The sequence below is a fragment of the Athene cunicularia genome, assembly GCF_003259725.1.
Source record: "Athene cunicularia isolate RWA chromosome 13 unlocalized genomic scaffold, athCun1 chr13_part1, whole genome shotgun sequence".
NCBI lineage: Eukaryota > Metazoa > Chordata > Aves > Strigiformes > Strigidae > Athene > Athene cunicularia.
The window spans coordinates 224,621-249,378 of record NW_020799117.1 but is presented as its reverse complement, the minus strand read 5'-3'; the positions used below and the strand labels follow the sequence as shown (position 1 = coordinate 249,378).

General features: G+C 44.0%; 1 protein-coding gene across 5 annotated transcripts in view; it reads right to left on the bottom strand.

The window, feature by feature from the left end:
* Nucleotides 1–485: 485 nt before the first annotated feature.
* The window catches only part of JAKMIP2 (janus kinase and microtubule interacting protein 2), a 60,371-nt gene continuing 36,098 nt past the window's right edge, over nucleotides 486–24,758 (bottom strand). For 3 of the 5 annotated variants that reach the window (XR_003399417.1, XR_003399416.1, XR_003399418.1), the window contains exons 7-23: nucleotides 24,019–24,159; nucleotides 23,095–23,151; nucleotides 21,167–21,286; nucleotides 20,576–20,704; nucleotides 19,529–19,612; nucleotides 19,163–19,225; nucleotides 17,566–17,664; nucleotides 16,651–16,749; nucleotides 16,262–16,315; nucleotides 15,325–15,390; nucleotides 14,405–14,473; nucleotides 13,729–13,806; nucleotides 12,655–12,858; nucleotides 11,073–11,138; nucleotides 9,442–9,514; nucleotides 5,126–6,837; nucleotides 486–3,781 (exon numbers count right to left, since the gene is read on the bottom strand). Coding sequence is in view for 1 of the 5 variants with exons in the window: in XM_026858568.1 (XP_026714369.1) it covers nucleotides 9,464–9,514; nucleotides 11,073–11,138; nucleotides 12,655–12,858; nucleotides 13,729–13,806; nucleotides 14,405–14,473; nucleotides 15,325–15,390; nucleotides 16,262–16,315; nucleotides 16,651–16,749; nucleotides 17,566–17,664; nucleotides 19,163–19,225; nucleotides 19,529–19,612; nucleotides 20,576–20,704; nucleotides 21,167–21,286; nucleotides 23,095–23,151; nucleotides 24,019–24,159 (1,380 nt within the window). In the remaining 4 variants the exon portion in view is untranslated. The remainder of the gene's footprint in view (nucleotides 3,782–5,125; nucleotides 6,838–9,441; nucleotides 9,515–11,072; nucleotides 11,139–12,654; nucleotides 12,859–13,728; nucleotides 13,807–14,404; nucleotides 14,474–15,324; nucleotides 15,391–16,261; nucleotides 16,316–16,650; nucleotides 16,750–17,565; nucleotides 17,665–19,162; nucleotides 19,226–19,528; nucleotides 19,613–20,575; nucleotides 20,705–21,166; nucleotides 21,287–23,094; nucleotides 23,152–24,018; nucleotides 24,160–24,758) is intronic. The other 2 variants (XR_003399419.1, XM_026858568.1) reach the window with 2 other exon arrangements.

The following is a 24,758-nucleotide window of genomic DNA, read 5'->3' as shown; positions in this document are numbered from 1 at the left end:
CTTGGACTCACCAGCAACTGTGTGGCCGTTTATTGACCCCTGCCCTAGGGGGGAAGGAGAGCCCGGCCTGTTCCGTCCTCGTGGGATGCCGCGGAACAAAGCCGGGAGGTCGGAGTACACTTCCCGCGGAGGTGAGGGCGGGGACTCTGGAAATGAAGCAGAGCTACAAAAAAAGTCTCCGTGCCCCTCCAGGCACATCAGCGCGAGCAGGGAGCCGAGAGCCAGGCTGGTAACGCTGCAAGAAGCCTCTTTCCTTCCGCAACCCCAACTGCCTGAATCCATCCCTCACCTGCAGAGCTTGAACGGACGGAATTGGCTTCACCCCCCCTTCCCCGGTCAGGGAGAAGCAGCAGCACGACCGCAAGCTGCTCTGCTCCTGCTGCGGTGGAGAGCCTGAGCGCTGGGGCTGCCACTACAGCCCCCAGCGGGGCGGGGGGAGAGCCCAGGGCTGTATCTGCTGTCCTGAGAGGCTGCAAGAAATGAACTTTGCTGGTCGGTTTGGGAGAGGGGATGTTGGCTGCAGTGACTAATTTGAGGGAGGATTCTCCATACTTTGCCTCAGGGCATGTCAGGAAGAGCAGAAAGCCCTAGATAAACGACTTCAGGACAGAGAAGGGGGGGAGACCCCAGAGAAACAGACCCAAAAACTAGTTGCCCATGAGATGTAAAACTAAACCATGAGGAGTGGAGCGGCTGTGGCAGCTAAACAAGTCTAGATTCAGTTCCCCATACCTAGATTGGAAGTACACTTTCATAAGCTCTAGCAACGATTCACTATATACAATATGGAATAGATATATGCATATATATGTACATATACATATATACTATATATAGATACATGTATATATATATACAAACATCAAACTCGATCCAGCTGATGGCCGAAAGTTGTACTACTCTCCTTAGCAAGTGTTTCAGTCGTGGCTTGTGCTGTGCTGCAAGGGGAGCGGAGCAGCCGCCCCTCAGCTCTGGAGGGAGGGCAGCAATCTCTTACAAGTTTGCAGACCAAGACAAGCTGCAGACTGTCTACCATCCCCTGCCCCACCCTAAGCCCTTGGAGGAGCACCTGCGTGCATATGTACACATGCGAGCAAGGGAGGGGAAGTTAGGCAAAAAAGAGTAATGAAGTAAGATGTGCACAAGGCGGCTCAGAGGGCCTAAATGATGAAGCCTGCCACAGGTCAGTCAGGTATGATCTGACACGAGATATTTCTATCTGTGCTGTGAACCTTCCCCTATGATTATCTGAAACAACAGTTTCTAGTCCTCCTTTTTCTTATACCAAAGCAGGGGAGGAAGTTACTGCACCATCATGGAACACAAGTGCTGTTCATTCTTCTGAAACAGTTCAATGTTTTAATTGCTGGCCCAAATCCTGGGGAAAAGTTCCCAGCCTGTCTTTACTTGCAAGACACTGCGATCAAGTAGTACGACATGAACTGGTGCTGCAATGAGAAAAAAGAGTAAGAGGGGGAAGAGGGAATAACCAGAGAGGAAACCCCCTTTTTGTAGCTAACAAGATGCTGTAACATTGCTGAGAGACCTGAAGGAGTCACAGGTGTGTGGCGAGACTCTGGAAGGGCCAATCTGCAGCAGGCAGGACTGAACTGCTGCCAGTGCTCTTGGAAAGCACGTGCAGGTCTGGGCCAACCTCATCCACAGATTCTGCTGAGGGGGAAAAGGAATTTGAACAAAGAGCATGCAACATACCTGTATTCATTTAACATACCTGCCCACAACCCTGTTTTTAAAGAAATGAACCAACAAAGATAGTTGGTGTAGAATTCAGTAAACCCCTTGACTGAAACAAACTGCTTCAAGATGTTAATTCTAAGGAGCAGGGGGGGAAAAAAAAAAATCACCTGGTAATAGCTTTTAGCCTTTGATGGAAGGCTTAACACGATCTCAGGGCATGCAAGAAATGAGAGTGTTAGGAGTCTGTGGAGAAATGGAGCCCAGCACTGCAATCCAGTTGGGTGAAAGGACATTAATGCTTGAAAGCTATTCTGGACAAAAACTATCTGAGGGGCAGGTGTGTCAGTACCGAGGAGCTCCATCCCTGCCGGGGCTGAGGAACTGCTTTTGAAACCTGGGGGGTTGCTTGGCAAGTTACTTCACTGCTTTGTGCCTCAGTTGCTCCATCTGTAAAAATAAACAAGCAAACGAGGAGAGACTCTTTGTAAAGCACTTCTAAAGCTTCTGATGGGCAGAGTCTGTGTGCGTATGTTGGTACATGTGAGCCCAGTGTTGAAGGTGCAGGGAATGCACGGGCTGTATTCTGGCCCTTGGTTTTTATTAGGTAACTGAGACACGCCTTTCTCCGGGTTGAACTGAAAGGGAAAGGCACAGCTCAGAGATGGAGCCTTGCCACCTGATCTCTGAACAGGCACGACTCCCTTTCCAGGGGAAGGCAAATAGGCAGAGAAGCCCCTGGCTGTGCCCGGCTCCCGGGGGGCCACTGGCTGCTCCACTCCGGCCAGCACCGGCCCTTTGCCCCTTTGCTGTGGGCAGAGACCCCCCAGGGCTCGTTTCTCACCGACTACTGGGACAGGGACGGTGCTGCCTCCGGGAGACACCAGGACTGGGTTCCAGGCTTTGTGGGCAGAGGGGAGCAATGCCTGAAATGCAAACTACTTCTAGTTATTCTTAACTGTGGAAAAAGCTAAACAGACTAGTGATACTTCTTCTTACTTATAATAAGGATGTGTTCCCCATTTTTGGTTTATATGTCATTGATCAGGAAGCCAGCTAACCAAGTCATTTTAACGAGCCAAACCAAAACATTTGTTCCAAGCCGGGACAAAACAGTTGCTAGCTGATGCTTTGTGGATCATGCCACGTGGACAAGGGGGTTGGCTTTTTCCCCGCTCTGTCCCCCATCATATTTCTTGTCTTTCTCAGAAGCTACTCTGTGGGTCCAATCCAGTGATCCTCAGTGTATTATTTAATTAGTAAACCCAAGTATAGTCACTATCATCTCAATGGCAGTCTTCAAAGAGTAAGAAAAGTATCTGACAACAGACAGGCTGTTCTTCGTGGAAGGAGGGTAAAGAGAAATAAGGCTACAAGTGTCAGAAATCCTCCTTACGCCAGACCCCCACCTCTTCCCCTCCTTTGCTGAGTAGGGTGGTGCTTTGTTATGACCCCAAGCACAAAACGTGGTGCCCTGTCCTGCCCATCCTGTGATAAACCAGAAAGCGTTTTTCCTTTCTTCCCCCACATTGCAGCTGTCATTTGTTCCTGAGGTTAAAACCAAAGAGGGAGAGGAGTCACTGCAGTGAGAAAGCCAGACAGTTCAAACCAAATGCTTTGTTGTCAGCATCTCTCCACGGCTTGTGTTTCTCCTGCTCTGTCCTGTTCACTTTTGATCCATTCATGGGATGACAGTGTCACATTTAAACGACTGCCCTGCACAGCAGGGATAGACTTTTTTCTGTTGTAACTTTGGTTCCATGCCCAAGACTCACTGACTTGATCAGCTGAAAGTGGTTCCTTCCCTTTAAGTTCTTCCTAAGTGATGTAGGTTCACAGTTTATTTTTCTTCCCCTGTTGTAATTTCAACATATAGAATTTCATCAGATGCAGCATATATCACAGCTTTAGACAGGAACTGTCAAGTAACAAATCTTGAGTGATGGCTTTAAAATACAAGGTGGTTACAGTCTTGGCTACAGGTCGTTCCTTTTTATACTTTTTAAAATAGGTGTAAACAATGTTCTCTTCATTGGGGGATGGAAGCATTTGCCTTTATAAGGACTTATCTGTGTGGTCGGGCACTCTAAAAGTAAAAAAAAAAAAAAAAAAACAACATCTGTATCAGGTAAGTGGTAAGTTCCTCTACCTACCTACCCCAGCTAAGATGCAGTCTATCCCTCAGAAAGTTGAAAAAGTCTGTTCTTACAGTTATCGTTGTTAAACTGTTTCTGTTCATCCGTATGAAAGGTATTTGTGAAAATTGTGGGTATTTGCCAAGCCTGTCCATTTAACCCTACAAAGTACAGCCCCTCTGGCCCATAAAAGTCCTCATGGGCATCTTCAGATGAACAGTTGTGCACCAGTAACTCTTAAACTGCCTAAAATCCACCAGGGGTGGGAGACATGACAGCAGGTGATGTGCTTGTGGTGTCAGGGCAGCCCCAGATCTCTGGCTACTGCCGCAATGAGCCCAACACAGGCTGCTCCTGTCCAAGGAAGCCTTCTCTACCTAGGGAAAGAACTGCAGTTCTCGGGTTTGAAACCAGGGGGAAAAAGGCATATTTTGTCTTTATTCTCTTAGCACTCAAGCCTACATGGTAAAATTCCCTGAGTGCAAAATCCATGCAGACCAGACTTCCATATGTGATCACAAATAAGTGAATGTGTATATTCAAACAGAAAAAATGCAGGTGGGAAAAATCACACGTGAACAGGAAGTAGAGAGCTTCTGGACCGGGTTCTCTATATTGCTCCAGATGGTTTCACTCATGCCTGCCCTTCCTCATCTGAGAAGTACAGCAGTGGGTGTTGTGCTCACTCTGAAAGTCACCAGAAACTATCATCTGGAACTGCACTGTGGTTTGCTCTCAGCTAGTTAAAAAGGTCAGCAAAGGATGAACTGCAGCAAGGCATGAACAAAACCAAAGACCTTTCATCATCAAATGACTCCCCAGGTACATTTCAAGGATGCGTTGTGCTTTTCTTGCTGTTTTATCAAGGATCTGTTTGAAGTCTCTTATGATACGGTTAACAAAATTAACTAACTCGCATCCAGTGGAAATAAAGCAATTCTGCAAAGATCCCTCTGATGATCTGTACCTCTGGTTCTAAGAGCCAGAAGCACTGATAGCACACTCCCCGTGCCATGCTCACCCTTGCTCAGTTACTTCACACGTCAAGTCTCCTGTGCAGGCAGGTGGTTTTTAAAGGGAATGGGAAACACAGATCGATGTTAGTTACTCTCTCTGGCTCCATGTATTCCAGTCTCAGAAAACACAACCTTGCCGAAATCCCTCTTGATCTCACCAACACCATCCCCAAATTGATTCTGTCTCAAGATTTCCCCTCAGGCACTGAGGGGTGGGGATCCCGTGGAGGGGGTGAGGAGTGGGGTTGGGCAGGGGATGAGGAGCTAACAGCTGCTTACCATTGCCTTGTTTGTGAGGAATTGCTACAAGACTTGATGCTTTGCACTTGTAGAGTGACTTGCCTTGGTAAAACACTACAGATACCATGCTTGCTGTGATGCTGGGCCTGCTGCAGCTGTCTTTACAGTTCAAGGGAGTTCACAGCAACGCAGATCCTCTGGAAAAGCATCGAGTTTATATATCCCACACACACCTCACCTGTGAGATTTTTCCATTTTCATAGTCAACAGCCCATTCTCTCTATCACAGCCTCTCCACCACTGCCATGGCTACTCCCCTCTGCTGACCCACTCACAGTAATCCATCCTCTTGCTCCCTACCTGACATTCAGAGCCAAATATGCAAAAATGGGATGGGAAAGGCAAACGAATCATTCCTCTCCGGTGGCCCAGCACACCAGCAGGCTCCCCGGGGCTGTGACCACATCCCAGCTCTGACACTTTTTGCCCTCTCCGGGGCAGCGGAGACACGAGCCGCTCAACCCAGAGACTCCTGGGAGCAGCGATGCCAGCGAGCGAAACCCTGCTCATGCTGGCACTTCCTAAGCTCAGTGAAGTTACATCCAAGAGATTTACACCTGCTAAACCTTAGATGCTGTTTAAAACAAGCAGAAAACCTGTTAAAAGAGATTGGGCTGGAGGGGCAGGGGAAGTCTTGCCATGGTCCCTGCAGGATCGATGTAAAACCCCGGCACTGAGATCAGCCTCGATGCTGCCGTGGTTCCATTGCAGCTGTGACAGTCCTGCCAGTCCTCAAGGCCTCAGAAAAGCACTTACGTTTCTTTTGACTGTTGGTGCTACTCAGAGAACACGCCAGGAGTGCGGAGAGCTTGTGCTGGATGGTACCCAGCAGCCACGTGCGGGTAGAAGAATGACTGCAGGTGAATAACAACAAATCCGCTAGAATTTTAGGAGGAACGTAAAATTCTGACCTTCTTAACACCTCATTAACTTTTCTAACCAGCCAGTATCTGCCCTCAAGTTAGACCAAAAGGCCATAAGTGTTATGAGCAAATGTGGAAGGGGTGGTGTATTTTTTTTGCTGGTCCCGATTCTTCCCCTTTTATACTGCGGTTCTCCCCTTCCTGCTGCGAGGAGAGGGAAGGAATGGCTCCTCTGTAACAAACTATTCAGTCTGCCTTTGAGTACACAAATTGGCAGGCTGCTGAAACATGGTTTTTCTTAGCATGAAGACACTGAAATGTTAAAGGGCACCAGAGATATTTTCACAGGCTCCAACATTACCGTAAAAGCTGGCAGAGGAACTCTGTGAGACTCGTTTTGGAGTTTTAGAAATCAGGCATCATTGCAGCACCAGCCTTCAGTTCTGTCTGCACATAGCAGAAGCTACACTGACACTGACCTAATTTATTCTCAAAAAAAAAAAAAGATTAGCAAGACAAAAAAGCAAGATGAAAAAGAAGATGTTAGCAACACATTTTGGCTTACACCAAGACAAAGAGTTCATCAGCACCACTGGAATTCCAATGTCAGAGTAATAGTGTGGGGTTTTCTTGTATTTTGGGAAATGCTTATTTCAGAAGATACTGGTATATACCTGCAATTCCTGAAAACCCAAGTGACTCATCCATGTTATGTCTGTAATTCTCAGTTCCTCTTCCCTTCTCTTCTATGCTGGCATACCAAACCACGCACACCGCCTCAGGAAACACACACTGACATTTTTGTTCTGGGACTAGGGATTTCCTGTTCTAAATTCAGTTACAGGTGGATTAAGTTTTTCATGTGAATCATCTTTTTCTTTTCTAATAAAAAATGTGATATCTATAATAAAAATTTTATGCATTTTTCTAGATCTTTCTGGCATTTGTATCTACCACTGAGGTTTTGTTTAAACTTCTGAAAAACATAATTTTCAAGACTAAAAACAATTTTAAAAGCTCAGGAAGACATTTCCTGATGAATTCTAATAATAATGACAATTTTGATTTGTATTTCTCAGAATTCATGCTCTGCTGCAAAGACTTTACTGGGTGCTCCATCTTAAAAGAGACAGGATTAGGAAAATCTGTTCAGTAACTTCATGTCACAAAGGCATTTTGAATCAAGGTGACCTAAACTGAGCAAGGGATCTCTTTTGAGGCACATTTTAAAAGAAATAACAATCCCCCAGTTTCTCATTTTTTGTCCACCCTGATACCAGCACTGGTAAAACTAGAATGTAGAAGCTTCTTACTAATTCTGCAGCTGTACCAGAAGAGGCAAATACTCAACAGAAAACCAATTCCAAACCGGTACAGGTGGAAAATATAGGTGCTGACTGTATACACAGATGATTCGGAACCTCTTATTGCCCCAGTTTCTCTCATATGCTTCACAAGGACTTTATTGTAGCTGTGACAGAAACCAAAAGCAGGACAACAGTACAACCGGCAAATGGGAAAAACCTGATGCAGCGGGTTCCTGCAAATGTCACTATCAGTTCTTGGGAGCTTTCAAGGGGCACCTTAAACCCAGGACTATTTTTTTTTTTTTTTTTACTCTCCCTCTAGGTTGGCTGCTTGTTCTGCACTCACGATTCTGTGGTACAGCAAAAGACACAGTCTTAAAAAATTATTTGATATCACTGTGTACTGTGAAAATAAAATTAGCTTCTTAAAATTAGCCTATACATTAATTTGGCTGTTTCAGAGAGACTTCCAGGCTGTTTCAGAAGACTTTCTGATTTTTTTCCCCTCCATGAATAAACAAGAAACTGTAAAATCAGATTTTCACCAGTCATGGCCCCTCAAGACATCACAAGTGCTGTGCTGTGTCACGGTTCCCAGCAGTCCTGCGGCAGGAGCATTAGTCAGTATGCAGTCATAACTTAATCTGATTAATGTTGACTGGATCAAGGCAGTATGTTTTAAATAACAGCAACTCTGTAATGATGTTGGCCCTTGTTTACAAGAGCCATGATCCCTGATCTGTCCTCATTCCTCTGGTTCTTTCCTGTGGCTCATTCCCCGTTCAGCCCAACCCCACGTACGCTGCTGCCTCAGACCATGAACCACCCGTGTTGAGCTCTGGCCAGCCAAGGAGGCAGGGGATTCCATAATGTGCCTAATTCTGAGACTTGTCTCTGCATCAGGACAAAACTGCAACGAACCCTTGATCTACCCGAAATGATGCACAAAGCAGGGGGCTTTTCCTTACACAGGGAAAACCCACCAGACTGGACCCACGCCACTTAGTTATAACCAATACCTGGAACTGCACCTGGAATCAAAGGCTCGAGCCAGTGCAAAAGGTGGAAGGGCATGGCAAAACATCCTCCGTGCACACACAACTGTCTTCTCAGCTTGCCTCATGTGCAGGGCAGAATTTATTCATTGACACAGCTCAAGGCAGAGCCAAGAGATACAGTGAGAAATGCAATGGTGTGGGTCTGTCCCCAAATCAGAAAATTTTGATCAGTCATTACATAATCTTGGGTCTTTAACATAACGTTATCTAGGCTATGTTCTATTTCTGTTATCCCAGATCAGAAGGAAGATCCTCGCAGCCCAGCATCCTCATTCTAAAAGTGGCTAGGCACAGAAGGAAAAATGTGAAGGCTATGCACTTTTCCCCAATTTATCTCCCATCTTCACATTGCTTTTTGAACTCTGAACTGCCAGCTGCTAAGCATGCTGTGGCAAAGACTTCTTTGCATCCCACATATTAATGATCCATTTTTGCTTACTTTGAATTTATTACATGACAATTGCTTGGACTGGAAGAGACAGTGAACCACAGCAATATGTCCATCCATCCTTTCATGACATCTTCTAGACCTCTCCCATACCTCTTTTTATCAGTGTCATTTTCTGAGGCAGAAAAAATCCTTCCATCTCTCTGTCTCCCAGCAGCTGACTGTTCTTCCTCACATCTCTCCCCCTGGACACTAAGCTCCAGCCGTTACAACCTCCTGACTGATCTCCTGAGTGTCAGTTCAGAGCCCACTACAGTGTGTATATGGTTGAGATTTGGAACTGTTTGCTCTCTGCACCACTTTGCAAACATCAACATTTAATTTCACCTGCAATTCTCTTGCCTGTTTGATACTGTGAAATTCTTGTTAGTTTTTACTTTTACAACTCTGCATAGCACAGTACCACTAGCGAGCTTTGGCAGCTCACAAGTCTGTTGTGATGTCTGACTGCAACTCCCTGGGCAGCCAGGAAGGTGGTGACTCTCCCCTGGGAAGACTGAACTGACAGTGACCTGGCCGAGTCCCCTGACTCCAGACACACCCAGCAACACACAAGGATGTCACCCTCAGCTCTGTGCAAGAAGGGCTAGCTTTGAGGAAATAAATAAAACAGTCTTACCTTTCCAAGAGGCACACTGACATCAAGGCCAAAGAATAAAGGCAAGAGAGAAGAACAAGAATAGAAATAGAAACTGCAGAAGAAAAAGAAGATTGCGTAAAAAACTAAAGGTCATGCTGTTGTAAGCATCAGGATTATTTTTGCACTCTGTAGGACAGTTAGAATAACTATGCATTCAGAAAACACTGTATTTCCCTAGCTACTTCTCTAATTACCGTACCACCTCCCAGGCTTAGAAAACAATCCCATTAATTTTGGTGATGAATTACAGTTGGCACCATATTGAAAGCCTGAGGTGTAACCCTCACTATGAACTGCCATGGGTTGATTGAAGGCACAAAGCTGGGTATCAAAAATTGCATGGGTAATATTTTTAAGTGTGTTAAAAAACAGTGCCTGCAATCCATGCTGGAAATAGTCTGGAAATATATATATATATATATGTATATATCTATACACACCCACCCACAAAGTATCAAAACCTAACCATTACATGTTCAATTTCTTGATCTCTCATTTTAATCATGAATGCATTATCTTCCAAGATGTGACTTTCTGTAAGTTGAAAGCTCTTTTGAAAATTGATACTAAAAAGTCTCCTATTCAAGGTCTCTATTTGACCATGGCATAAGCTTTGCTTTGTTTTTTTTTAATTTCAGCGAAGATTCTAATCTGTTATTTTTCCAAGTTATATATATATTTAGAAAGACAGACACTGAGTCTTTATATCACAAAAACATGGCAAAAAAGTGGAATTATATGCATCAAGTTTTGCATTATGCCCACTTGTTTCAGTTTAGGAACGTACACATAAACAGAGAGGGCACTGCTGTCACTGTGTTCACACAGCCATTATCTCACATTATAGTCTACACACCGACATTGCCAGTTACTACTGTAAGTGCACTGGCCAGGCTTCCGCTGGAGAAACATCTTACACCACTCTGGCATTTCTAGAAAAGACATTCTTGGTAGCAGTACGCTGTGCCCATGCTATGATGTTTTTCCAACAATCCTATCTAACTTACAAGTAGCAAAACTCAGTGTGCCACAGCTGGTCTTACTTGCCAAAAAAAATGCAGTGCATACTTCTACAGAGAGAGAGTATGTGTGTATGTAAATATACAGTATATGTAGAAAGAATGTGCATATATGGCTCTTTGACAGTTGAGTTTCAGGGCAAGATTCTGGTACTGTATTGATATAGCACAGTCAATTAGAAGCTTCAATAAAGAGGACAGCATCCAAACCAGAGCTCCCTAACCCCACCAGATAAACTTCAAGTCTTCGCTCAGTTTCACTCAGTCCTTCCTGCTCACTAGCCTCACCTTAAGGGCCTTTAATGAGGTATTGCCCATCTACCAGCACACAACAGTCAAGTAAATGCTTCAGCATTTAGTACAGTATCATTCCCCATAATTAAAAGTGTTTGGCATTTATTTCCTAAAATGAAGTGTTGTGAAGGAGATTCTAAGATTAAAATCTGTATATACTGAAACACAAATTGAAAAGAACACCACCACCAGGTCCAGCTGGTTCAGCTAGACACAAAGGTCATGTAGTTCAAGAGAACTAGGTCATTACTTTCAAAAAAGTTGATCAACATGCTTCAGAAGCATAAGAGAACCAACCTTTTCCTCCAGATCCTTAATCTGTCTCTTTTGGATGTCAGTTTTATCTTCTAAATCTCGGATCCTCTGGAAATCAGAAAAGAAAGCATCTAGACTAAATTCGTAGTAAATCTGCTCCGCTGAACAAGTAACTTAGTGTTCCAAGTGCAAGAAGCCTAGAAACTAACAAATCCATTTCTTTGGCAGGGAGGAGTACCATGACTCCATCCACCAACCCTGCCTAACCACAACTCTACCACGTGTACAACTGCTCAAAATACACTACTGCTTACCAACAGTGGATGTTTCATATTATCTATTTTATATTAATCCTGTGTTAAATGGATAGAAAGTGTAAGGCCATGGTTATACTCTTCAGAATTTTATTATGATTCATTAAGATTTCTCACAGTTTGATGTGTTAAAAGAGGATTAAGGTGTTATTATTAGATCTGAAATGATAAATGTAGAAAGCACTATGAAAACATTGATTCTGTAGTGAGCAGGATAGATGTAATTTGTCAACAAGGTGTATGTTTTTTAGCAGAGCTAGGTACTTCTAGAAAAATTATGTACTGTGAGTTAAACTTCCAGCTCCTTGGGAAGAGAGATCCCACAGAACAGGTAACAGAACTGCTGAGGAAGGAAAACGAGGCTTTGAATCTCGATCTGTTTTCTCTCTGTAGTCAGGGCATCGGCCGGCCAGCGAACAGCAGAGATCCAGGGGCAACCCAGGAAGCACTGGAGAGCAGAGGGCACCCTGGGGACCATCTTCCTCATCTGCCCGCTTACAGCAGCGTTCACACACCCTCTCTTCCTTCCTCTGCCTCTCAGCCTTTGCCAACCCCATCTGCAGCCCAGACTGAGCTGTTCAAAGCAGCCAGAGCTGCGTGGCAGCGCTGATCAGGGCTGAGATCAAGAAGCTCCTCACGCTGCAAAGGCCTGGTAAGATGATGTAAGGACCAGCCTCAAGTCTCCGACTCAGGACCAGGCAGGACTGTGAAAACTAAGTCTTCCTGTGAGCCAGGACCCCGAACCACTGGACACATGCTCTCTCTCTTATTCCCATAAACACTGGGTTAAGTTTTGTTCCACTGGGCAGCTGTCACATCAATCAGCACACTGTGACTGTGCTGTTCTGCTCTGCGACCTCACAGCTTGCAGAGCCGCAAGCACTGGTCTTTGAATGTAAAATGTACTGCTGTATCTCAGCAGCAAAACGTAACAACTGCCCACTTTGGGGGGGCAGAGCAGAAGTGTCTGGAAAAACTGAGAGTTCTCCCGTGTAACACAAACCAGAAACATTCATACAGTTCCTCTCATGCCCAGCCCAGTAACCAGGGATGACCATTTTTGTTTCAAAGGTGGATTCACGGGGACAGAATTCTGGATGAACACTTTGGTTTGGAATTTTAAGACTCAAAATACATCAAAACAATCCTCCACATGCTATTACTACATGGGTTTGTGTACAGGGTAAAGACCAAAGTATGAAACAACTCAAAAAACTGGATGCCAGGCTCCCTTATGACCTGGAGCTTGCCTAAATTTTAACCTCAGCTTGTTCTTGCCCAGCAAAGCTGTGATGGTTCCATTTACTTACCTGATGAGCCTGTTGGAGCAGTTCCATCCTCTCCTGAAGAATCTGGCAATCATATTCTCTGCTTTTCCTCAGCATCTGACGTCTTAGCTTTTCTACTGCTGTCCTCAGCTCTTCCTGCTGTTTTTCAGTGAGTAGTTCCCCAAACTTTATCACCGTTTCTTGCTGCAAAGCATTGTACAAGGTGGCTTCAAGCTCCTGGATCCTCTGGTTGATGCAATACCAAAAGCCAATTAGAGATGAAACATTGTTTAAAACACAGTGGGAACTGGGGGGTTGGTAGCAAATTGAGGCGCCTGCATGAGAGGTGGTCCCTGAGCTCAAGTGTGCAAAAGTGTGAAAAACAGAACTCATCAAGTGGATCAGTGTTTTGACAACAGGATACAAACTTTTATTTTTAAAACAATTTAATATTAAGTTTCACTGACATCCCCCTTTTTTTTTAAGCAGTTACAGAGACAATTAGGAGTCAGATAGAATTTTCATACCTATAAGTGTAAAGATGAAAACCAATTCTAAAATTTTGACCCATTGTGCTAAAAAAAAAAAAAAGAGGAAAGACTGAAGGTCACTGTCAGACTACTATGCTCTTAATCCTGCTGCTGAATTGAGCATCCTCATTAAACTGACAAACCAAACATGATGAACTTGCACAGGCAGTTATCAGACCTACATATCAGAATTTGATACAGCAGGGTTCAGAGCAGGAACTCTTGCTTTTTGTGGCATATTTTCTTCTTGCCAAGACATGTTCAAAACGGCCAAGATTTCAGATCTGAGTTCCAGTTGGCTGCACTGGCTCCAGTTGGACAAGCCAACATTAATGAGCAATATCTGCCTTTAACTGACAAGAGTTTCAGGCTTCAGATCTGCCTTTTGTGACATGACAAAGCTAGCTGTCGCGTTGAAGCTGTGCAGACTGCACAGTAGTGCATTAGAAGAATACAAAACAAAACCCAAATAAAAAAAAAAAAGATACTAAGAAAAAAGCAAAAACCTCTCTTCCTGATCCAACAGGAGCCTGTGTCCTGTCACAGTGCTGGCCAATATGTGCTGCAGAATTTCCTTCGTACATACCATGTATGCTTGGTCAAGAGCTTGCTTCCTGTAGTCTAATTCTTCCTCCAAATAACCTTTTATTTTGCAAAATTGCTCCTACAATGAAGGATCATTTGGACAGAAAAATGAATTAGTTACTCAAAATACTTTGGGAAATTTCATTAAATCAACTGCAGATATCTGACTCAGGCAGGACTTGGGAGACTGGTCTTCAACTGACACTGCAGAATTATTAATATCTGACTCAGAAAAGAAGGGAAAATAGCTGTGGATGGCTTTTGTATGGCAACACATCTGCTCTACATGGAACTAAATATATCATCTCTTTTTTTACTTCAGTGGTATTGCTCGGCATTTCAGTAGTGCAATCTAGAGGTTTCTGGGTGATTTTTTTCTAAATATGCCCCCTCTGGCATTATGGACAACTCCTTTTGTGCTTTCTTATTTTGGAGGAGGAGTGAGCCCTCTGTACTCATTGATAAACACTCATCCTCATGGAGAGGGGGTTTTCAAACCTGCACCATTTCTGTTTCTATGTTATTCTGCTGTTGCATGTGAACCAGACTAGTAACAATCTTATGGATTCACCCATAATCAGAGAAAGCTGCACACTTTAGTTACTTTTTGCCCCACGAAGTAAGTGTGACACTCTGTGTCTGGCCCCTGCAATGCGTATTCAGGAGTGTTTGCTTACCATATCACTTTCCAGTTCCATCATCTTTTGATGCAGAGCAGCTTCAGCTCCCTCAATCTGCTGGATCCACTGGAGGGAAGACAAGGAGAGCTGTAACCCGCTGTGCTTTCTAGGCACGTGGGCAGTGGCAACTGGGACACGTACAGCCGCTTGTTGGTCGTTTAGTAACTTATTGCTAGTTCTGGGCCCGTCCTGAGGCTGCTCTCCTGTGAGAGGGGCAGCCGCAGGGTCTGCAGGTCGCACTCGACAGAGAAGCGACAGGATCACCGTTACCGGGTCTCTGGGAGCTGGAAAAGCTCTTCCTCGGGTGGGCAGGAAACCCACTGCCCCCCGTGGATAAGGGGCTCTAGCACCTCAAAAACAGCTTAGTGGGGTAGATGGCAATTCTCTTCACAGAGGAGGAATTACTGAGTAGAATCCTTGGAAGCCGTCATGTTGACAAACTGTGTGCTGCCTTTGAGCCACAGAAAGCAATTTTAACCAAGCCTCACTTTCTTTTTAATTTCCAAATCAAGGAACTTAGACAAAAACTTTCAGGGGAAATTTTGCATACAGATCCCTTCAGAAGCTTTGGAAATCTCAGGACTAGAAACCCCACACTGTAACTAATTACAGCTTAAATGTCTGATGGTTTCTCATTTTTAAATTTTACATTTTACATTGTAAAATTTCATTTTACAACTGCAAGCTTCATTTGGCATTCCTTTTATACTTGTGGTTGTTTAGACTTCACAGCCTGGGCCAGCTAAGTTTGGTAATTTTGCTGCTTTAGCAAGGTGTTTGGGACTGTGCTGGCAGTTTATCTGGGGAATCACTTCCTACACTAGAAAGTTTGACAATATTGACAACAACAGAGCAGAAAATTCCAGTGTTAGATGAGGCCTTAGATAACACATGAGAAAAGCAAGCACACAATTTACCTTTTCTGCCAAGGACAATACAGTGGAAGCCTGAATTATGGCCACTTGTTCTTCATTTCTTAAATTCTGTGAAGGGGAGAAGGAAGAAGAAAATTGGCAGCAGTTTCCTGCATGAATAAAGATAATCCAGTTTACAGACTAGGTCTACAGTTTTCAGGGGATCCCTGTAGTACTTGGTATCCTATGCCCATTGAAACATTCAGAGTCTGTTCACATACTAAAAAGGAGCACTAATTGTGCCTTTCTGCATGAGACGGACTAATTATATGTTTTCATTCCACTGCACCTTATGAGAAACGTAAACTAAAATTAGACCCATTTGTCTGTCTTCATGCTAGTTTTACAAAGGTGAATCTCCATTAAGGCTTTTGTAAAAAAAAAATGCTGATTTACACCAGCACATGAGCAAAGAATCACAATCCTTCGTTTTTATTTCTTATGCACTTTATTAGAACATATCTAATGTTGGACAGAGAGAGGATGAATGACCTCTTTTACATGAATGACTAAAGTGGGCAGCAATGCCCACTTAGAAAGCCTCAAGGGATTCGTTCATTCTTGTGTATTTATGAAACTGTTTGCAGAGGCATCCTAGTTCTGATGAAGGTGTGGCTGGCTCAGGCTGCTGAACTAATTCACGTGCTTTCCTGAACGACTGGAGTGCAGTCAGGCCCAGTTCCAAATATCAGTGGCCTTTGGACATTCTTCCTAGTCTGCTAAACCAGATGTTAAAGCTGCTACTTCATTACTAGTTCTCTGACTATTGAATTCTCACAAATCCTTAACTTATGGAAATAAACACTCCCTATATGTATTGTTCTGGTATTATGTAATTTAACAAATATCTTAGAAAATAGTCAGGATAATTATAGATTTCACTTACTCTACTGTACAAAATGCAGCTTGTAAATGGAAAGCATCTCCCACTTTAACTTACCCCATTGTCACCTAGGATGTCTAACTGCTTTATGAGGTCTGGGATGCTGACATCCTGCAAAGAGAGAATAAGGTAAAGGCATGGCATGCACATTTGATCACAGCTGCAGTATTTGTCCCTCCTACAAACCATGTGGAAATCAACCATTTTGTTTTATCCCATGGATATGCATCACACACTGATTTCAGTTGCCTTTAAACCAGGTTTTATCATTCTGGTGAAAATGATTAGTCCAATTCAATTGTGTCAGTTATCACAGACTCCTACATTAGACTGAGTTAAATGCTTAAAGTTTAGTGGAGTTATTAGCAGAGATTAATGTAATAGGTTATATGGGCAGCACCCACCACTCCTGCAGTCAGAAGTGCTGCCTTATAGAACTGACCTACCTTAACCCCTTCCTTCATGCAGTAGATCTGTAGAGCACTGACACCATCTGAGAATGGGTGAATCTGGAGATTAAATGGTGGGGACCGTCTCTCTCTTTCCTGAAAATAGATTGAAAAGACACCAGAGAGCATATCAGAATGAAGAAGATGCCCCCAGAACTCATTAAATGCCATAGCTACTGTCTGTATAATGCTTCACAAAGCCAGGCTCTTCATTTTACAAGTCAAAGATTCGACCCCGAAGAGGGAACTGTACCTGCGCCTCTGACTTCTTAGAGGAACACTCTACTCTTCAGCTATTAGAGATAAAAGTACACTCAACATTTCTTTCTCCTTTGAGAAATTCTTGAGAAATTCTTTCTTTGAGAAATTGAGAGAAATGCTCAGGTTAATGAAAATTAAAAAAAAAAAAAACAGCAAAAAGAATCGTGGATGCCTCCTCTCAGGAGAGATCTTAGCTGTGAACCAGGATGCAGCACTGAGAAAAGTACAAGACAATGGAGTTTAAGCCTTACTTATTCGGCAATTTTAAATGTAATTAATTTCTGTTGATTTCAGTAGATTCCAAGCCAGCAATAAGAAAAAAGCATGCTGACAACAGGCTGCTCCAAAGTACTAGAAAAATCATATCTGCAGGTGTGGTAAATAAGAGCCATGCTGGCATCCATCAGCTAAGCTGCTCTGTGTGTGCTGGGCACCCAGCTCAGAGAGGTGAACCAGTCAGGCATGGAGCTGATTATTTCCAGGATATTAGAGCTGACATACTTCAGCTCACAGATGAAATCACTGGGCCTGATTTGTGACTCTGTTAAATCACTAGAAAGCTTGCGTAAACACTTGATTAAAGTTGGCGTCCAGTGCAAGTGCACTGGTTTAATTTGCTACCAGCTCCACTGTAACGAGCTCATCCATCACCTCCAGCTCAAGGTTGCGGAACTCCAGCAGCTCATTCTGGTCTCGGGCATCCTGCAGCTCCTGTTGCAGACGGTTGTTTTCTGCTTCCATTTTCTCTATCTAATAGAAACACGTAAAGTCAGGATCTGTGTGACTGTTACACTGAATATCTGGTGAGTAGTAGTTGAGGTAGCACAGGCAGCACAAAATCCAAACTCTAGAGATGATTCACTACTTGCTGTCTTACCTCAGTGAGTCTTTAGTTTACAGGTGAGCTTCTGCTCATCAACTTCCTAAACGTCATAAAACACTTAGGCTAGAGGTTTTCCTGAAAGAACCCAATTCCCGTGAAGATCAGTGGGGATGTTAACTTTACATAAGTGCCAGGTTAGCTACAGATTAGTCTGCATCAAGCTATTCAACACACTGCTCTCATGGTAAAGCACTGGAATAGTCTGGGGAAGGATGTGAAGACATCGTTGTCAGAGGACTCTGGGAACAGGCTGGACAAGTGCACCTGCCTCGGAGAGGAGCTTGAGCTAGGTCAGAGATTCCCAGAGCTAGTGCAAGAACCACAGACAGCATGCAGGGAGGGAGAGCTCTCTTTGCGGGGCAGTTACCCGAGCAGCCAGCCCACCCCACACAAGCGCTGGGGTGAGCTCACAGCAAGCATCTCGACAAGATCTGTCAGCTAAATCCCACCCACTGGCCACTTGTCTACAGCCTGCTTGTTGGGGGAGAACTCCACCATAGTCCCCAGCCTGCTCTCTTCTGCAAGTCTCCAGCCAGTGCCAGGACATGTATTTTGCGGTCAGGTTGTCTGAGTAGGGCCCAGACAAGGGCAGCCAGCGCGCATGGTAAGTCTGAGGGCAAATGAGCCCCCACAGGTCAGTTTGGATGGGGAAGGACAGTACAGGGCTGGAGACTCACTAGGTGTGTTCATGGAAGGGAAGAAACACAGGCTAAGAAACCTCATCTGGGGAGGTGAAAGACAGTGGTGCTGGAAGTTATGGCCTCTTGCTGATAGCATCACACGTATGGCCACTGCTGTTACTGCTGGCAATATGCAAGCAACACTGAGGCCCTTCATATCCTTATATTCCACGATTAAAAATATATACATACATACAAATATATATACACAAACAGGTGATATTCCTAAATGTACCAAGGGACTGAACAGTACAAGTTCCACTGGACCCAAGTCCTTAAAAATACACAGAACACACAGGGACTGGGTGTATGAAAGGGTCCTGGTGTTAGAGGGTGACGGCATTTCTACTGCTGCTTCACACCCAGAAGCCAAGCTCAAAGCACCCTGCCAGTGCAGCAGCAGCCAACTCTTCAGTGCAATGCTGCTGGAACACGAAGGTCTGCACCTTGGAGCCAGAACGGCAAGTAGAGCCTCCAGCAGAGCTGGGGCATCCGCACCTGCCAGCAAGAGCAGTGCCTGAGCAGAGCAGGAGGGGCTTGTCTTTCCATATGTTATCCTGTCTATATTAATCTCTGCTCTTCTGTCCTTATACTACACTTATAAACACCAGACTGCATGTTCAAAAAGTGTGTTGCAGGATCCAGATTACCCTTCAGAGTGAACACGCAGAACTGAGGAACATACCTTGTCTAAAAGCTCTTGGTTCCTCTTAATGAAAAGCTGTTTGTCTTCTACCCAGTGCGAGTCCTGTTGGATGAAGCAGCACTATTACAGAATAATTGAACTCCACAAAGTTGGGCACATTTATTGAAAATTGGAGGCACAACATTCAGGCTTTACAAACCTACAGGAATTAACTGTTATTTTCAGAACAACAACATACTCATCTACCAAGCCATAGCAAGGCTCCTGAACTCGCTAGTGCTGTCTGTTTACTGAACAGCAACATGACATCTCATGGAAGTCTGTACTGAAGTTGTGCTAAGTATTTTGTAAGAAGAGCAGGTTAAGATCCAGCATAGGAAAAGAAAATACACAAGAAGTGCTTACCTGCCCTTTCTGTGCCAAAGTTTTCTCCAGATCTTCTATTTTGGCTTTATACCTCTGGACTTCAGCTTGGAGCTGCTCCTGAGCCTAGTGAAGTCAGACACAGCATTAAACAGTAACAAAGCCAGCAACGTCACTGGTATTAAAAGGAAACCAAACACAGCAGAGCCTGGGTTGATGCTGTTCCTTCCACTGAGTAAGCGCTACGAAGAGCTTTGTGCCACCCCTCAGACGGGCACAGGATGACCCAGGGGAACAGTGGCAAACAGCTTCCCCTCCCTGCCCAAGCCTGCTACTGCCAGGTATTGCATGAGTACAGCGAACAGAAGCTCAGGCATTCAGGATGACAGGCTTTGCTCAAAGACCCCAGTAAGGGGCAGTCCCTGAATTGGAGAAAAGTGCTTAGTAAATGAGAGTGGCAAAAGGTAGTGGAAAGCAGCAATTCTAACTGCCTGGGGGGGTCTTAAAGAGCTGACTCAAGGCACTAAACAACCCGGTGCGACCGCACGGCTGACACTGCTTTGGGCAGGAGTTTGGGCCGGAGACTACCTGGGGTCCCTTCTAGCCTGAATGATTCTATGATTTTATTAATGGACGAAATTTTTAGCCTTGGAAGGTTTACTATAGTCTGCATCACATTAAAATTTCATCATAATTTGCATTTCTCTCTTAGAAACACTCAGGTGAATATTCTTAAAGTTGGTGCAACGTGTGCCTTTGCGAAAACCCACAGGCCCCCATTTCCCTGTAAAGCCCAACCCTTCACGCTTGGGCAAAAGATGAGAAACCTCTTGCGATTCTGTGCCAAATTACAGAATAATTACCTGCTTTGGCATGGCTGCCTAACTGCAGTTTTTAGGTTCAGGTGGAGGACAGCCCCTTGTAAACTGAGTGATCATGTCCACTCTTCATCATCCCTCTCTTCATATGTGCTCAGCAAGTGAGGGAAGCAGAGATCCCTCAGCCATATGGATACTGTATGTAACTCCAGTCCCTTGTATGTACGTCCCGGTAACAACTAAATGCTTTCACCCTCAAACAACTACTGACCTTGGCTTCTCTTTCAGCATCTATGATGCCTCCTGTCTGCTCCTGCAGTAGTGCATATGCTCTCTGCAGGGCCTGGTACTCCTTTGTCAGCTGTCGAAACCGCAGCTCTGATTCTTCCGCTGCTAAACCCTGAAGGATAAGAAAGGACATGTGTAAACACCAGACAGGAGAGCACTGCCAAAGCAAAGAATGCAAGTGTGGTTTGTTAAACACAAGAGTTGGTTCACAGGTCTTTATTCAAATAGCTTTTAGGTGAGCCTGCTGTGATATGAAGTAATAAGAACGTGGAATTTATACAGCATTTATAGGTCTTTAAGCTAAAAGTGATAGATTTATTTTCTTGAAGGGGGATACAACAAAAAAACTCAGACTGCAATGAATTCATAGCTGTAGACTCTATGGACTAGATTTTGAAAGAATCTCTCAAGCACTTCAGTGAATCAGTAATTAAAATTGCGGCCAAACTTAATGAAGAACTTATCACTCAATATGCACTATAGAAACTTAAGTGTTTTTGAGAGCCTGGCCACTTGTTTTGAAAGTCAGTCTCTTGACAACCAGTCCTTGCCTATGGAAGGAGTCAGATCTCACCTCATCCAGATCATCATCTGGGGTTGCTGGTGTTCTGTCTGTTCTATATGAGGCCACAGAAGATGTTTCAGAATCCATTGAATCATCATCGTACCCAAAAACTGTATCCACTACATGTCTCTAAAGAAGGGAAAACATGATTTCTGAATCTCCTTGGAAACAGGTAGCATGAGTTTCTGATGGGGGGGAAAGGTTAGTTCAAAATCAGATAGTTAGTTACATAAAAAAGGCAAGACATGAAAAAAGGGCAATGGGCTACCCCTGCCATTACCATCTCCAAACAAACCCAAAGGGAACCACATTGACGAGCAGGTCTTGGCTGGTGGAGGATGAGTTTGCTCGTTAATTTTTCTGAGCTGAGGATCTGGCTCAGTCTAAAACTTGGAAAACATAATGGGAGCAGGAACACAGCAAGGAAACGTCTCTGCCCTCACAGGAAGATAGGGTTTGCTAACCTCAAAGCTGTTCAGAAGGCATCTGTCAACACGCAAGGAGACTGGTGTGCAAACACCATGAAGAGCTGGAAAAGTGTGTAGAATAGGGAACCCTCCTGCTTGCCTCAGACACCGCTGATATTTTTAATATCTAGTGCTTCTCTCCCTGATAGTGCTGTTGGTGTGAGTGAAAGCTATGCTGATACAAAACTGGAGTGAAGGAACTTTTATCTTACACATCTTTCCAGTACTAGAGTAATGGCCACACGTTGTAAGAGACTGCTCACACCACACAGCTTGGTTGTATGTCTGACACCTCGCTATCTCCAGTCTCAGTAACTGACTTACATCAAATGAAAGCTGGGAGTCATGTCCTATGAAGGTACAGATGCTTGACCCTGCAGGCCTGGGTTTAGGGTACAGATCTGAGCATTTAAATACTTGGCTTCTGAATAATTCTGCAGACAAACTGATCAATGAGTATTTAAGATGTACTTCTGCTCTGCAACATTTTTCACTTTTGCTGACAGGTTACAACCTTCTAAACCTGGAATTTTAATCACACAAAAGAAACACATACCAAAGATGCCAATAACCTTTTGCATATATTATCTTTTTTCGTTCATTATTTTTCCAAGTGAAGACAATAGCCATTTTCTTCCATGGTATAATCTCTGTTTTAGAAATAGAGTTGACTGATGAAAATACTTTTTAGTCCCTGTCTGCTGTGTATTGCTTCAAAACTCATATAGAATCAATGTGATGACACATCTAGGATTCACTGGTCTGAAATTCTCTGTGTGTAGGAGAAACTTGGGCTGCTTTCAAAGAATATGGCTGACATACTAAGGGATGTGCTTGGAGGAAAAAAAAGCAACCAAGCTCTGTTTCCTACATAATATTTCTGCTTTCTGGAGGTGAGATGCGGCTGTTGCAAAGTCATTCTTCACACCTAGCTGGTAACAGAGCTATTTGAACCACTACTGACTGCTCAGCTCTAAAATTGTTGTAATAACAGCTTTGGGTTGACCCAGTTCAGGGTAATACAACGGGTAGCCAAAGGCCTGTGGAACTGAGCAGGAGAGAATGACACTCAATTTCTCAGGCTTCAACTTCCACTTGAAGAATAAAGTTGCACAAGAATTTTGTTTTAGCCCGTATGTGCTGTGAAAAATTGATAGCAGAAGACAGATGAGAAGGTCTCTGGAAATGTAAATAAATCTCAGCATAATAGACCTTGAGACCAATATTTATAGAAACCAGATGGAAGGAAGATTACTACTATTTCAGAGATGGGTGGAAAAAGGAGCATTTTGCTGAAAAAAAAGAATTTCAAAGTGGACTTAAAAAAGCTCTCCCAAGCTAAGGTGTTTATAAACCTGATCACTAAAGCAGATTGTTATAATCCACAAAGCTCTCTAATCAGATTGCTAAAGTGTGTTCTACTATAGTCTACTAGGATTTTTATAAGCTGAAAACAATTTTTCCACTTACCTTAATTGGCTTTGAGCTCCTTTTATGCTTTCTGCGACGAATGAGTTTCTCCCTATCCTGGAAAGCAAGATTAAAAAGTTACTCTTCTCTTGTTGGCAGCTATAGAAGGGCAAATCTACAGCGGAAATAAATCACTGGGCTTCCACTGACCCTCTGCTCCTATGTTCAAACAGAAACCTGATTCCAGGTGGAAGGGAAAACTCATATCCTCCTGAAAACCACTTAAAGAAGGAAGATGGGCTGAGAAACCCCTTGTTGTGCAGTTGCCTTGACAGGCTGTCAAACAGCAGATGCTGATGGATTCCCTGTGAAAGCCACTGGGAGGCCTGGTGCAGGGGCTGGGCTCTCTGCACTCCTGCTCTGTGCCAAAGCCATTACGGGATGGCAGCGTCGTCTCACCACTCCTAGCAATGATGCCTTAGAAGAAGCAACAGCCTGTTTCGGACTTTCTTTCTCCTTCCCCTCAACACCATAATGCAAAATTGGCTGAAAAGGGGACTGTCGATATCAAATGACAGAAGAGCTCGTGAGCCACCGTCCAGCAGCACACGCTCTTCCAGCACATGATATCCCACTGTGTGCCTGCCCCTCGTTCAGGAAACGTTTTAATGGTAGCTTAGTTATGATGGTAAAACAGCCTGGCACATCCCTGCCTTGTGAACACGTGGGGATCTTCCAAAGCTCCACAGTTCTTAGTCTGCATCTATTTCTAGAGCTCCAATCACACAAGGGTTACACTTTTGAGTTGTAGGGGCTGATACCCCACTAGAAACTCAGTTAAAATGTACCCATGCACACCTATATCTAAACATTTACAGGTGTTAAAAAATATTAACCCTCCAACCTCCAGTTATAAGAAGAAATACTATCAGTGGTGAACTGTATGCAGGAATCATTCCTCATTTCCTGGTGCTCTGGACATACCCTTGTTAACTCATCGATTATGTTCTGTTGTTCTATGACCTGAAGCTTTAAGAATTCAGTTTCTTGTTCCTCATTAGCCTGATCCAGGTCATTGAGAGATCTTAATTTCTTTAAAGGAGGATGTGATGTCATTTTTTCTCTCTGTGGTAAGAAGAAACACATAAAATAAGATCCAGCAATTAAAAGACAGAGACCACCTTTCGGTTAAAAATTAGACATTATCTTTCTTTTAAGCTGTACAGACATTTAAATATGCTTCAGCTACACCATTTCTATAATGTCATTAATACCCATCAGCACTTAACAATAAAGCAGCACAGCAAGACTGAGTTCTTCAACCAGAACAACAAAGCTTTATATATCTCCTTACCGTGTGGCAGCATCTCCCTCACAGCAGCCCTTATCGGTCACACACCATTGCTCTTCCTCTGCCATGCATCCATATGCCCCAACATAAGGCAAACAGATGAACTCCCTTCAAGTAGTACCTGCTCCCCTGACCCCATGCCCTTACCAACACCCCTCACAAGACCATACACGGGAGGAACCAGACATGCTCTATCAGGTGAGACACGCAAAAAACGCGGTGCCACATCTATTTTAACTAGAGGTGTACATTCTGCCTGCTCCTGAGCATATGTGGGAGAAGAGATGGCTACAGCCCATGAGAACAACACTAGCCACCCACAGCATGCCAACTTCCATGATTTGGGCATCTGTAGGTGAAGAGCCAACATCAG